The sequence below is a fragment of the Doryrhamphus excisus genome, linkage group LG7 (assembly GCF_037039965.1).
Source record: "Doryrhamphus excisus strain RoL-2023G ecotype Guam linkage group LG7, RoL_Dexc_Guam_v1.1, whole genome shotgun sequence".
NCBI classification, from domain to species: Eukaryota; Metazoa; Chordata; class Actinopteri; order Syngnathiformes; family Syngnathidae; genus Doryrhamphus; species Doryrhamphus excisus.
The window spans coordinates 16,459,886-16,473,130 of record NC_136363.1 but is presented as its reverse complement, the minus strand read 5'-3'; the positions used below and the strand labels follow the sequence as shown (position 1 = coordinate 16,473,130).

General features: G+C 43.6%; 2 protein-coding genes across 3 annotated transcripts in view; both read right to left on the bottom strand.

The window, feature by feature from the left end:
• plxdc2b (plexin domain containing 2b) overlaps nt 1-3,071 on the bottom strand; it is a 34,221-nt gene extending 31,150 nt beyond the window's left edge. Inside the window, exon 1 of one of the 2 annotated variants that reach the window (XM_058060439.2) lies at nt 2,856-3,071. In XM_058060439.2, the coding sequence (XP_057916422.2) occupies nt 2,856-2,949 (94 nt within the window). In that variant the 5' untranslated portion in view covers nt 2,950-3,071. Of the gene's footprint in view, nt 1-2,596; nt 2,647-2,855 lie in introns of those variants that run through there. The other variant, XM_058060440.2, reaches the window with a different exon arrangement.
• A 1,164-nt stretch (nt 3,072-4,235) lies between these two features.
• malrd1 (MAM and LDL receptor class A domain containing 1) overlaps nt 4,236-13,245 on the bottom strand; it is a 29,638-nt gene continuing 20,628 nt past the window's right edge. Inside the window, exons 24-33 of the mRNA XM_058060274.2 lie at nt 11,852-12,009; nt 11,306-11,507; nt 10,962-11,240; nt 10,142-10,267; nt 7,995-8,061; nt 7,062-7,156; nt 6,905-7,001; nt 6,768-6,828; nt 5,238-5,339; nt 4,236-5,155 (exon numbers count right to left, since the gene is read on the bottom strand). Of these exons, the coding sequence (XP_057916257.2) occupies nt 5,069-5,155; nt 5,238-5,339; nt 6,768-6,828; nt 6,905-7,001; nt 7,062-7,156; nt 7,995-8,061; nt 10,142-10,267; nt 10,962-11,240; nt 11,306-11,507; nt 11,852-12,009 (1,274 nt within the window). The 3' untranslated portion in view covers nt 4,236-5,068. The remainder of the gene's footprint in view (nt 5,156-5,237; nt 5,340-6,767; nt 6,829-6,904; nt 7,002-7,061; nt 7,157-7,994; nt 8,062-10,141; nt 10,268-10,961; nt 11,241-11,305; nt 11,508-11,851; nt 12,010-13,245) is intronic.

The following is a 13,245-nucleotide window of genomic DNA, read 5'->3' as shown; positions in this document are numbered from 1 at the left end:
GGCTTTTGGGACGTATGGCCCCTCCCCCGCTCTTAATGCAACCCGCCCCCGTCATCCACTTATGGTGGACCCTTTCAGCAAGGAAGAAGCAAGCCACCGTAATGGATGAGGATGAACATGAAGAACATCGTCTTGCTCCTTGCTATCACAACATCCAGCGAACATCTCGTTTTCCATTCAGGCACAAATTATCTCCAAAAACCTGACCCAATTTTGTGTGCCACTGCCGAGTATCTCAGCATAAAAAAAGAAAAAGGCTTGCAGGATGTTGTGTAATTCCAGCCAGATGTGCACCACTAAACTTTCCACTGAGAGGTAGACTTTGGAATCTTTAACAGCCTCTTACGCTTGGAAACGATGTGTGAGTGCCATATGAGTTTTGGTACAGTTGTTGGGGTACCATACACCTTATAACACTCATTCAACTTCCACCAGGGTGAAGATTTTTTTTAAATATTTCTACGGGGCCACTACGCTATGATGGCACACTATGAGATCACATGATATCACTATATGTTATGATGTCACGCGGCGATGTCGCACTTTGTCATCACGCTATGATGTCAATATACTGTATATCACACTGTTATCATTCTGATATCACGCTATAATATACAGTATATCACTCCATAATATCACATTATTATGTCATACTACGATATCACGCTAAGATATCACACTATAATGATATCAAGCTATGATATCGTGCTTTAGTATCATGCTATGATATCACGCTGATGTCATGCTATATATCGCACTATGACACCAGACTATGGTGTCATCATTCTGGCCTACTATGATACATGATAATGCTATATCGCATTATGATGTGACGCTACGATATAATATCATGCTTTGATGGTGTTAGTGTTTACTAGCTGTTTTACCTGTTAGGTCCAAAGTACTGCCAATAATAACAAAAAATACAGAAGTCAAACCACAAGCACTTCAATGTGCAAATAGCAAAATAAGTCATCCAATCATTACATTTATATGTTAAATTTCACCTAAGTGATACAGGTAATATTCCTCTACCATCATAATAGATCCATAATGTGCACATGCATCATCCAGTACAAGCTCAAATGTACACATAACGAAGTAGAAGATGCAACCACAAACATCATGCATGAAAGATGTTGAAAGTGTCTTGTATTCATTCAGTCATTCATTCATAAAACAACATGGCCCTGGTCTACACCATAGTCCATCAAACATTGTCCCACACAAAAGGACCATTGAGGACATGTCCACATGTTGACAGAGTCAAGTGTCAAAGCAGCAAACCAAACGTGTGTTTACAGCATTTGGATGAATGAACAGCAGCATCTTGTAGTGAAGGTGTGCTGTGGCACACAAAGCACACAAAGGGTGCAGGTTACACATGTAGAAGAGCAGAAACATTACTTGAATCAATGAAGATTACACTTGGTGGTTAAAAAAGCAATAATAGAGCTTCATGTTACTACACCACACTTAGTCATAACACATTTTCATGAGGACTTTGTACTTTTATGTCTTCATGAAATGGTTGTTACATAGCAAATCATACCTCTTTCCAACCGTGGCGACACACACAACCTAGCTTTGATCAAAAGGAGCCATCTCCAATGCCGTCCGACTGAAACTGATCTCTATGACAAGCCGGCAGCGAGTCAGCAGTGCAGGGGCCGTCTACAAATGGTTTCTTCATCTTTGGTATTATTACACTAATTCAATGTTGCAAACTCCTCGGTAAAAAAGTAGGTGCTGGTTGTACAAGAAGTCGCTAGATGACGTGATTGGTTGTTTTGCTATTTTGATTATTTTTATAATTGTGCTTTATAATAATTTTGGGGAATTTCTAAAATAATATTCAAGATTCTGTAACATGAATGTTCAATAGCTTCATGTCTGTGAAGAATAGGACAACAAAACTCACCACACACATCAGTGACCTTCTCCTCTTCTTAGTACAGTAAAGAGTTTGGCAAAAATGTGCTTTTAAATAATTTGTGGGAATTTCTATGATAATAATTGTAAATAAGTACACTTCTGTAACATTTATGTTCAATAGCTTCACATCTGTGAAGAGTAGGACCACAATGCTCAACTCATCAGTGACCTCATCTTCTTACTACAGCAAAAAGTTTGGCAATATGTGCTTTTAAATAATTTTGTGGAAGATTAAAACACAAGTATAAATCATTCAATTAAACCATAACCATCCATTTCAATTCCAACAATGGAAGACATAGAAGACATAGAAGAAGGGTGATATTTTTTGTAAAATACTATAAATTGTGTGATGTTACTTATATGTTACATTGTTCATGCTCAATATACTCCTGACACAAATGTACTTCTAAATGAACACAGAACATATTCATTAAAAGCGTGACATTAATTAAGTGTCTTAATAGCATTTTTGCTATTGTGACAAAAACGTCACGTCAACCTTTCTGTTGCAAAACAGCCCTATAGCAATATTTTCTTATCCAGAAATGTGGCAAGAAGTGTTCAATTGTACTATTTTACACCCAACTAACGCATTGCATTTGTTAAATGGGTTTAAAATGAGCTTTCATTGCAATAAAAACAAAACAAGCTAGCTTACCTGACAACACTAAACGCCATTTTGGGGAAACAGTAACCGTGGGATGGTCACATGACTGTCACATGACAACCACTCCAAAATGTTTCCTACATTATATTACATACGTTTATGTCTTATGATTAAATATGAATATAAATTAAATGTAAATATAAATTAAATACAGCTATAAATAAGTAAAGCAAAATTGATGTGTCTTTAAATCTAGTTATTTGAGGTGAGCAACGGAAAAGTGCAGAATGTTAGTATCAGGTCTTCTTACCGGTCCAGTCTGCGAGCTGGGCTCCCGCGTCGTGCACACACTGCACAAACAGGACAAGTCCGAGCAGCAGGTCCAGTCTCTTGTCCAGCGCCATGTCCGAAAGACGTGCTGTCCTTTTGCCGTCCAGCGGACAGAAGGCTGATTTTAGCAACCCAAGCGAAGAAGAAATATCAAACAAATATGAGATGTGACCACAGCAAAAGTTCCGTGCACGCCGCCCTGTGCGTGTGAGAGCTCCAATGTTGCGCGCCTGCAGAAAAGGCAGTGCGTCTGTGACGTCACCGCGCCCGACAGCCAATCAGGTCGCTCCTTTGTGGATGCTGTGTGTAAACTGTAAGTCTATTGACACTGTAGCTTTGTTAGCTATAGTTTACTTGTAGCAACTTCATAAATACAAACAATTTCTCCATTTTATGTTTTTGCATCATTACATATTTTAAATATGATTATTTTATTTTCTGAATTATACTTATACTTACTGTAAGTATGTACAAATGTCACCTGTAGAGTCTACGATTCTGCAAAACACATTAAAGCCGTAATGGCATTGCTATGATATGCTGTGATGTGCGAAGCACTCACTCCATCTGTCGGCATTGACACTGTCAGTTTTGTAAGCAGGCCGGGTGTGTGTCGTGATGACATCATTGTGTGTTTTCCTCTCGCTTGCCAGGGAGGAGAACTTGGATGCCAGGTTAGGTCCAATTAAGACGCTAGCTGGCTGTGGGAACTCAGTCATGGAAACGCAATGAAGGGGTGCTTTTAGTAGCAAACATGAACCATTCTAAGTGGACCTTGTGTCCAAAATGCACTAAATGTAGCAGCTGCTAATGTTTTCCACATGAGAGTGACCTTCACTCTCATGGGATCTTCGTCTGTCTGCTACTTGCAAAGCGACACACATCCCCCCCCGCCATTAATGAAACATTAGTTAGTGCTGGGTTGTTTTTCTGAGAATGTTGCGTACTAAAAAAATGCATTTTAATTGTAGTTCTAAAATACACCACAAGCGGCAATAAAAAAGAAGCTGTGTGCCACACATGGCCCCGGGACGCACTTTGGACACCCCGTATTACCCAAGGTGGACTTAAAATTGTGACCAACAGGGGGCGTCAGAGCTGTAGCCATGTCTTACCTTGACCTCACCCTAGAAAGGGGCTAAATAAGTGAGCTATGGGTGAGCTACGCTAGCGGGAGAGGTGACTTTAGGTGCATCTCCATGACAACAATGACTGGCAGCTGGCTGACAACACAAAAACTCCACAAAGAGCTAGCGCTGGCTATTCAGCAGCATGGACAGCGAAGCTACCAGAGATGGACAATGCATGCTAACGTGCTAACACTGCATAAAGCCAAGATTGTTTCACTGTTTGCTTCCCTTCACCATCCAATGCAGGCTAACCTGCTGACTCTGTCTTTTTTTAGGTGAGCTAGCGTGTGCAGGACATCTGACCATTGCAAATAGAAAAAAGTGCTGATCAACTCTAAGACATAGTATGTAAACACAATAAATAAGAAATGGACATTATGCCTATAATAACACTATGTCAGCCAACGGATAAACAACTTCTACGTTGGCTACGTCGCTGCTGAGTCAGCACTTTGCTTTATGTGGTCTACTCAGTTTCCCACAGGACTGCGTAATTTGGATAATTTTGAATAAGTGGCCATGACGCATGTGCGTGTAATTTTTATGGGCGCTGTGGGAGACAAAAAGTTTTTGCAAAAAAACATGAAAAGCAAAACAAATGCTTTGGAATACACACAACAGCATCGCCCGATGCTAGTTTAGAAGGGCATGCGCAAAAAAACTCATCCCTCCTACTACATCTTCTTATTCTCTGGCAGACCATAAGCCTATGAGGTGTGTTCCAAGTTGCGATGCCATATAGATCCATTATAATGTGTTTATGAGTGAGGGTGAGCTATGGGAAACACTGGCAGTAACCCACTATTTTGTATTTGATATATAATGCAGAGCAGTGATCACCAATTCCGCCTAGCAACAAGTGGTCAGCTCAGATTATTATTTTTTGTTGTAATGGCTTTTATTTTCATTGTCCTGCTACCAATGAGTGTGAGAGCTGGAGCTTCAGCATGTAAAAACAAAACTATTGCCTCAAGAAACTCTGAGCTCTTCTTGCTAGTTGCATCACGTCCATATGTGAGTTTGTGTGCATACATAGTATGTCCACACACACAGTGTCTTTCCTTTAAGTGTGGGAGCTGGTGCAGTGCTGGGGGTGACCGTAGAGTGGGTTGGCAAAGGACAGCTTGGCGTCTCTCCAGGAAGAGCTCTGCTGAGTGAGGAAGACCACATGTACAGCACGCTCCTTGACTTGTGCACACATAATTCCAGAAGAGGGCAAAAAGGCAGAGTACCTCCGCCTCCTTCGTCCAAGGGTACACGCTGATCGAGAGCCCCCCGACCTCATTAAAGTGCCTGGCTGTGTGGCGGCCCCTCCTTTTATCCCCAGACGGGAGCTGAGGAGAAAGAAATAATTTCATTTTAATCAGGCTTAATGCCTCGCAATTACACTCAAATGTTGCATCCCTAATTGCTCATCGTGAAACCATCATCATCAGGAGCATCATCAGGCGGAACACTCATCATGACTTTTTCCATCGCTGTATGTTGTATGCACCTCACTCACGGTGCAACCCAATACACATTTGATACACACAATGTAACCGCACCACACAGTTATGCGGGCATTGAAATAAATGCGAACACAATAATGGTTGTTTCTATCAGTCATGGAACGCACTACCAGCTCATGTTAAAAACTGTGAGAACTGCCCAGCCTTCAAGAAAACACTAAAACAAGGAACACTAAACTCATCACACAACGACCTAATGCTCAAAAGATATACAGAATTAATATACAAACATGTACCAACACAAATATTCATTGGGGGACAAGCAACATAGAAAATAAATGCATGGATGGTGCTGCAATTCTTCTTCTATCCACCAGAGGAACCCGTAGCCAGAGGGAGGCTGACGTCATTGCAGTGCCTCAATGAATGCGTTACTCATTATGGGAAAACTGAGTTGTGATTTATCCATTTTAAACATGTATTGGTAAATATTTATATATTTCACAGGTATAGGTTTTGAGTGTCAAGTTGTTGTGTGATGAGTTTAGTATTCCTTGTAAGATGAAAGTTTTTGATTGTTTGGTATTGTTTGGGTGGCAGTCGAGTGGTTAGTGCACAGACCTCACAGCTAGGAGAGTTCAATCCCACCCTCTGCCATCTCTGTGTGGAGTTTGCGTGTTCTCCCTGTGCATGCATGGGTTTTCTCCGGGGACTCCAGTTTCCTCCCACATTCCAAAAACATGCAAGGTTAATTGGTGACTCCAAATTGTCCGTATGAATGTGAGTGTGAATGGTTGTTTGTCTATATGTGTCCTGTGATTGGCTGGCGACCAGTCCAGGGTGTACCCCACCTCTCGCCCGAAGATAGTTGGAATAGGCTCCAGCACCCCTAGAAGTTAACCCTGAGGATAAGCGGTAGAAAATGAATGAATGGTATGCTGGGTAACCTCTGGGTAAAGTGTGTGCCGGGTAACCTCTGGGTAAAGTGTGTGCCGGCTTCCTAGCTTGCCTTGCCAAAAAAACAGAGCAGAGACAGAAATGAGCTGTACGTTTAACTCTATTGTCACATATTTATTATGTATTTTATTGCTGTGTTGTTAAATAGGGTTTAAGTACATAATAGATAATAAAACATAAAAGATCTATGACAAGTCATAAACATTGAAGCGGAACTTTCCGAAAAGGACAAAAAGATATGTTTGAAAATGTAAGAAAATATCTAGAATGATGTCTGTGTTGGTGTAGACGTCAGATGCATTGATCCATGGAAGTCAAATGTGCTAATTAGCTAATTAGTTTGTGTGAGCTAACCTCTGCCCTCCAGTCAAAGGCGGGCTGATCCATCATTCTGTAGTCCGTCTGGTCCCGTTTCCTGTGCAGGAAGCAACAAAAAGCAGCTCATCATCTTCATCATCATCATCATAACCATCATCCTCATCACAGCTTACAACACGCGGCATCGCTTCCTGCACAGAGCCAGGATGCAGACCGCCATTCCGGATATCAGAAGCAGCATTCCCACGGCGATACCCGCATACACCGCATCTGACGAGGATGCAGGTCACGCAGAAAAGTGGATTGGCACTTGAGTGTGGGAGACGTTACCTAGCTGTGTGTCCTCAAGCTCGGAGGGCGTCGGCGTGGAGACAAGTGGCTTCTCTCGCACATGGCATCGGTTGCCGGTCCAGCCCGGGAAACACCTGCAGCATTGGAAGGACCCTTTGCATTTCACATTTCAAACCAGATCTGCTCTCACTTGCCAAATGTGGATTAGATCTGGATTAAACGTTGTTTCACCTACAGAATGACTTATGTCCAAATATGGTGAAAGTAAAGATACCTTTTCAGGCATGTGTGGATGATTCCTAAAGGGAGTATCCTTGGTAGAATCCAGGTTGATGGATTTAAAAAGCAGATACAAGAATTTGCACACAAACAAACAAAGCCTGTCCTTGGTGGAGGTAAACATCTTACACAACTCCAACAGCTGGACAGTGCCGCTAAAAAGCAGAGACGAGCTGCAAATAGTTTGTGGAGCGAGCGTTCTTCTAATCCAAGTCAACATCTGTTCAATATCAGCTTCCCTGACCTTCTAACGCGGAACACATCCCTCAGGGAAGACACACAACAAAGTGTTTAGCATCCAAAGCGGGCTGTCATGTGTGTGGCCATGGTGGTGGGCCTCCGACCTGGAACAGACCCGCTGTACTGGCAGTGGCATTGCTTTGAGGAACGTCGGGAGGAGGAATAAATGGGGATGTCATCGAGTAAGGACCACAAGAAAGAGTGCATCTTTTCATTTGCACTCACGTGACACTCCAGTTGAAAAGTGCACATTTCACATCTATTCACTGCATCACGAAACACTGAGAAGGCACGGTCACATGAAGGGGTAAATCAGGGGCTGCTGTGAAATATAGACCCATCATTCCTGAGAGATACTGCAGGACAAATGAAGGCAAGAAGCCTGGAGACGGCGACATGCTTCACCAGACGTGTCACAAAGCTAGCTAATGTGTATGTGTGTGTGCAGCTTACATGCAAACAGGTCCATGTGTCTCGACTCGACATGAGCCACGATCCAGGCAGTACAGTGGAGGACATTCTGCAAAGTGACAACATTCACGAAGGGAATATTATTAGTGCATATTCATCCGCCTCCTTTTTCTGCTCACCTTCTCAAAAATAACAAGCTGCCAATATGTTCATGCATTTATGTTGTCAAGGATACGCAGCGCATGCAGCATTAGCATGTTTATTAAAAAGTCACATCCATCACTGTGGTGAATAAGCAGTAGGAACAATCACCGCAGGGCTCCTCATCGTAAAGCCACTGTTGTGGATACAAGCGAGTAAGAATTCAAGGGATTTATAATTAATTATAAAAGACAAATGGATGGAACTTATTGTTGATCGGGACTTCCTGTATATCTGATGAGGTTGAATTCAAGGGTGTGTTATAAAAGTGCTGGCACACGCAATTATTTCTTGCCCCATGGCAGGTTATTTGGCAGTCGCGCAATTAAAAAATGCACGGCTAGTGAGTCAGCACAGCACAGGGTGCTTTGTTCGGGCACTCTATTTTGCAAAACAATACAGTGGCCTACAGGACAACAGATTACGGCAATCCGTTGTTTATCGGTTCTCCACCCAACCAAAATGAATTTCCGCAAGGTAGGATTCCTTATTTCATTCATTCATTTTCTATACTGCTCTCTAGACATGAAATAACATCCCTACAGTCACCTTTACACTGATATAACCCAAAATAGTAGACAGAAAAAAGACAAATAAGTTAGACTCATACATTAGCATTGACAGCGTACTTCCTGCGGTGGCTATCAAATGTCATGTTATTGACACTTGGTGACCATTGTAGAATATGACTGGAATGCCCCTGCTGCATTCAATCCCCTTTTTTAACAAGCTTCTAACCATGCTAACTCTCAGTTAAACACAGTCATTAGTCAACAGCTAGTTGACATCACTTCCCAGGCCATGCCTCTTAGAGACACATGATAAACAGATCAGATATTTTACTATATATGATGTATTCTGGGCACGGAGGTCTAGTGGTTAGCGCGCAGACCTCACAGCGAGGAGACAGGGTTCAATTCCACCCTTGCCATCTCTGTGTGGAGTTTGCATGTTCTCCCCGTGCATGCATGGGTTTTCTCCGGGTACTCCGGTTTCCTCCCACATTCCAAAAACATGCTAGGTTAATTGGCGACTCCAAATTGTCCATAGGTATGAATGTGAGTGTGAATGGTTGTTTGTCTATATGTGACCTGTGATTGGCTGGCCACCAGTCCAGGGTGTACCATACCAAGTGATTTTTTTGTGATATTTTCATCATAAAGCCCCCAAACGTGAACACCCTAAACACGAGGATGGGCGTCCAGTGTGCTGGCCTGTGTCCCGAGCGGCCAGAACCTGCATAGCCAGTCAGAGACTTGTGGCGCTGTCCAGTCCAAAGCAGAGGAAGGCTCTCTTTGAAGGCTTCGACCGGTACACAGTTAGCCAAGCTGCCCGCTCTGCAGACCCCTCACCTCGGATACAGCAGCTCTGTCTACCAGTGCCCCACAAGTGTAGCTCCAAGTAGGAGTGCGTTTTTGTGGTTCTTTTTGTGGTGATCATTTTAATTAATATAAAATAAATAACATTTTCTGAGGGCTGCAAGGGGGGTCGAGTGGATAGCGCGCAGACCTCACAGCTAGGAGACCCAAGTTCAATCCCACCCTCGGCCATCTCTCTGTGTGGAGTTTGCATGTTCTCCCCGTGCATGCATGGGTTTTCTCCGGGTACTCCGATTTCCTCCCACATTCCAAAAACATGCTAGGTTAATTGGCCACTCCAAATTGTCCATAGGTATGAATGAATGAAGGTGAATGTGAGTGTGAATGGTTGTTTGTCTATATGTGCCCTGTGATTGGCTGGCGACCAGTCCAGGGTGTACTCCGCCTCTCGCCCATAGACAGCTGGGATAGGCTCCAGCATCCCCCGCGACCCTCGTGAGGAAAAGCGGTAGAAAATGAATGAATGAATGAATGATGTATTCTGAATGCCTTATATGCATATTTTCTGAAGGATTTGTTTCCTAAAGGAAAAAAAATAAAAACAAAGTGCAGCATGTTGTTATTAGCACTGATATTTTGATGAGAGTGAGCTGTGGGGCACAGCTTTACCTTCACAGCTGGACTCATCAGAGAGGAAAGGCAGACAGTCTGCATAGTGGTCACAACGCTTGTGTGGAGGAAGACAAGCAGGCAAGCTTTCACACAGCAGTTCTCCCAGCTCACATTGCAGCAGGGCTGGACCACAAGGGAGAACTGTCAAGGCGCTATAGCCCACCCAAAGTCACAGAATATCCTAGCATGGTGTGTCAAAGTTGGTACAGGTGGTCCTCGGGTTAAAAATGTCATATATACGTAGACTTTTAGAGTAAGTCGGAACTTATACCTAAATGATACCTGAATGAACTCTTAAAGGAGGTCTATTATGCTAATTTTCTGGCCATTTGTATTGAGTTGTGAACTCCTATAGAGCAACTCCACACAATAACCAGTACACACAGCTTTACAGTTCTTCCAGAATCTGCACCTATTCAGCTGGATTTCTTTGGATTTCTTGCTTCCTGCGAAAATGGTCTGTTTTGATGTGTTCCCATGGCAACCATGGCCTGCCTCCAGGCACACCCACTCCGTTGTGGTCGGTCACACTCCTCCGTGCATAAAACACTTTCGGTTTGTGCTGCTAATTTTATAGAAGTTGACAAACGGTATAGGAATTGATCTTGAATCCGATCCGGAAGTAGAGACAGTCAGATGTTCGTCAAGAAAAGAGGTTACTTCAAGACGTCTCTCAATGGTAAATAGCTTTAGCATTTTTTCTACAGCATCAGTAACCGAATGTAGCCACTAATTGTGGTGGGAAACTGTTATTAGCAACGCCGCCTCAAACCGAGCACCACCTGTAAAAGACACCAATCTGCAGTCAGACACTTACGGCAGCTGTACTCATCCTCGCCATCAGGACAGTCAGACACTCCATCACAGCGCAGTATGGCCGGGATGCAGAGGTTGTTCAAACACTGGTAGTGCCCTTCAGGACAGCCTCCTTGAGGAGGGAGGGTGCCGGGTATCGCTGTGGGGCAGCCTTCTTCATCAGACTGGTCCAAACAGTCCAACTGCCCATCGCAGAGCCAGCTCTTGGGAATGCACTGGAACGAGTAGACACACTGGAAATGCTCCACGCTGCATGTGATGGGCTGTGGGGTCACTGGTCCTGCAGGGGTGGAAGCGAAGAAGATGAGGTGAGGAAATGGAGGAGGCTGATGAAAAAGCCTTTACCTCCTGTTGTGCACTCGGCTGTATAGGTGATGTCATCCAGGGCGATGTCGGTCCACATGTCTCCGCCCACTTCGGCCTGGAAGGTCACCTGAAAAGGCGCCGGGTTGGACAGGATGACGTTGGCGTATGTCCAGCCCTCGCCTTGATTTCCAGCCATCGCCCACATCAACAGTGGCATTCCACTGGGTCCCTTGGTGAAGACCTGCAAAGCAGATAGTGCTATCAAGGTATCAATAGTCTTTATTGATACACAGCATTAGGCACACCTAGCTTTAGCATATTGCAGTTACCATCATTGTATTATTGTACTTGCGTTGCCATAATTAGCACACTTGCTGTTGATTGTTTGCTGTTTAAAAAAAACATAAAAAGATGTGTCTTGTAAGCTGACAAGCTTTGATGGCTGACTTTCCACCACTGTCTTTCATTCTTCCCTGCAGGCTACAAAGATTCAAAATGGAGGCTTGCAGTGAAACGTGATGGATCACCTGACAGGAGAAGCGCCCGAATAAAACCACTCTGCATTATTTATGGAATCTTAGGCACCTTCAGCGTCCCCATCCTGTCAGAGCCGTGCATGTAGAACCAGAAGCGCAGGTGACACAGGCCCACACTGGCTGGAAAGCGACTCATGGTCGTCACCTTGGCAACGTCGCCCTCTTTCTGAGTGGCTGAATGAATGTGCAGGAAGCTTCCCCCGCCACCTTTGGAGATAAATGCAGCACAGCAGAATGCAGAGTGCATTTATGAAGGAATATTACCAGAGAATGTTCTATCGCTTGCAATCAACGCTGTTCGGACTAAAGGAGGACACGCTTTCATGGATGCTGCTCTCTTAACATTAACAGTGCATGTGACCTGTTCAAAACATTATTGATCGGCTGACCCAGTGGCATCATCTATCAATGTCATGTTCAATAACATCAACTGGCAGGTCAGAGCGTGGCTGCGAAACACACCCACTCCTCATTCACAGGGGGCACTAACCTTTAAAACCACACCACCGCCATACTGGGGGCTGAACAAGCAGCTTCATTTTCGCTTATCCAGTCATAAAGATATCTCCATTTTCACATCTACAGTTACCATCAAAGTCTTTTCTTTCATACATCATCCATATACACCTTTTACATATACACACTGAAGTAACATGGCCCTATAGCAGGTTCAATTTCTAATATGTTCATCAGTCCCTCCAGCATTTTGTAGGCTTTGTTGTGATTATTGCAGGCTAAAATATCTGACTTGGAGATGTCACAAAGTGGCAAATGTTCCAATCATTCATTCATTTTCTACCGCTTATCCTGTCTTCGGACGAGAGGCGGGTACACCCTGGACTGGTCACCAGCCAATCACAGGGCACAAACAAAAAACCACTCACACTCACATTCTATGGACAATTTGGAGTCGCCAATTAACCTAGCATGTTTTTGGAATGTGGGAGGAAACTGGAGTCCCCAGAGAAACCCACGCATGCACGGGGAGAACATGCAAACTCCACACAGAGATGGCCAAGGGTGGAATTGAACCTGTGTCTCCTAGCTATGAGTCCTGCGCGCTAAACGCTCGTCCGCCATGCAGCCGCAAATGTGTTGGAATATATTGTGTTGAGGCATACATTTGTTATCAACATCTTTAGTGTTCTTTGTAACCCAACCCAAAAAGATTAATCTGGTCTACAGTCATCCTTGGTTTATTGCGGTTAATTGGTTCTCAGACCCGACCGCGATAACTGAATTTCAAAGTCGGATTCAATATTAATAAATGAAACATTTTCGTAGTTAAATCCTACAAAAGCTATGGTTTGTAACATTTTTAGAGCCCTGTAAACATAAAATAACACCACTATAGTCACCTTAACCCCCCTGTTATTCTTTGTTTACACCACATTGTGCAGGCCACAGGGTCACTGCAGGGACAGCAACTGCATATAGCAAGCT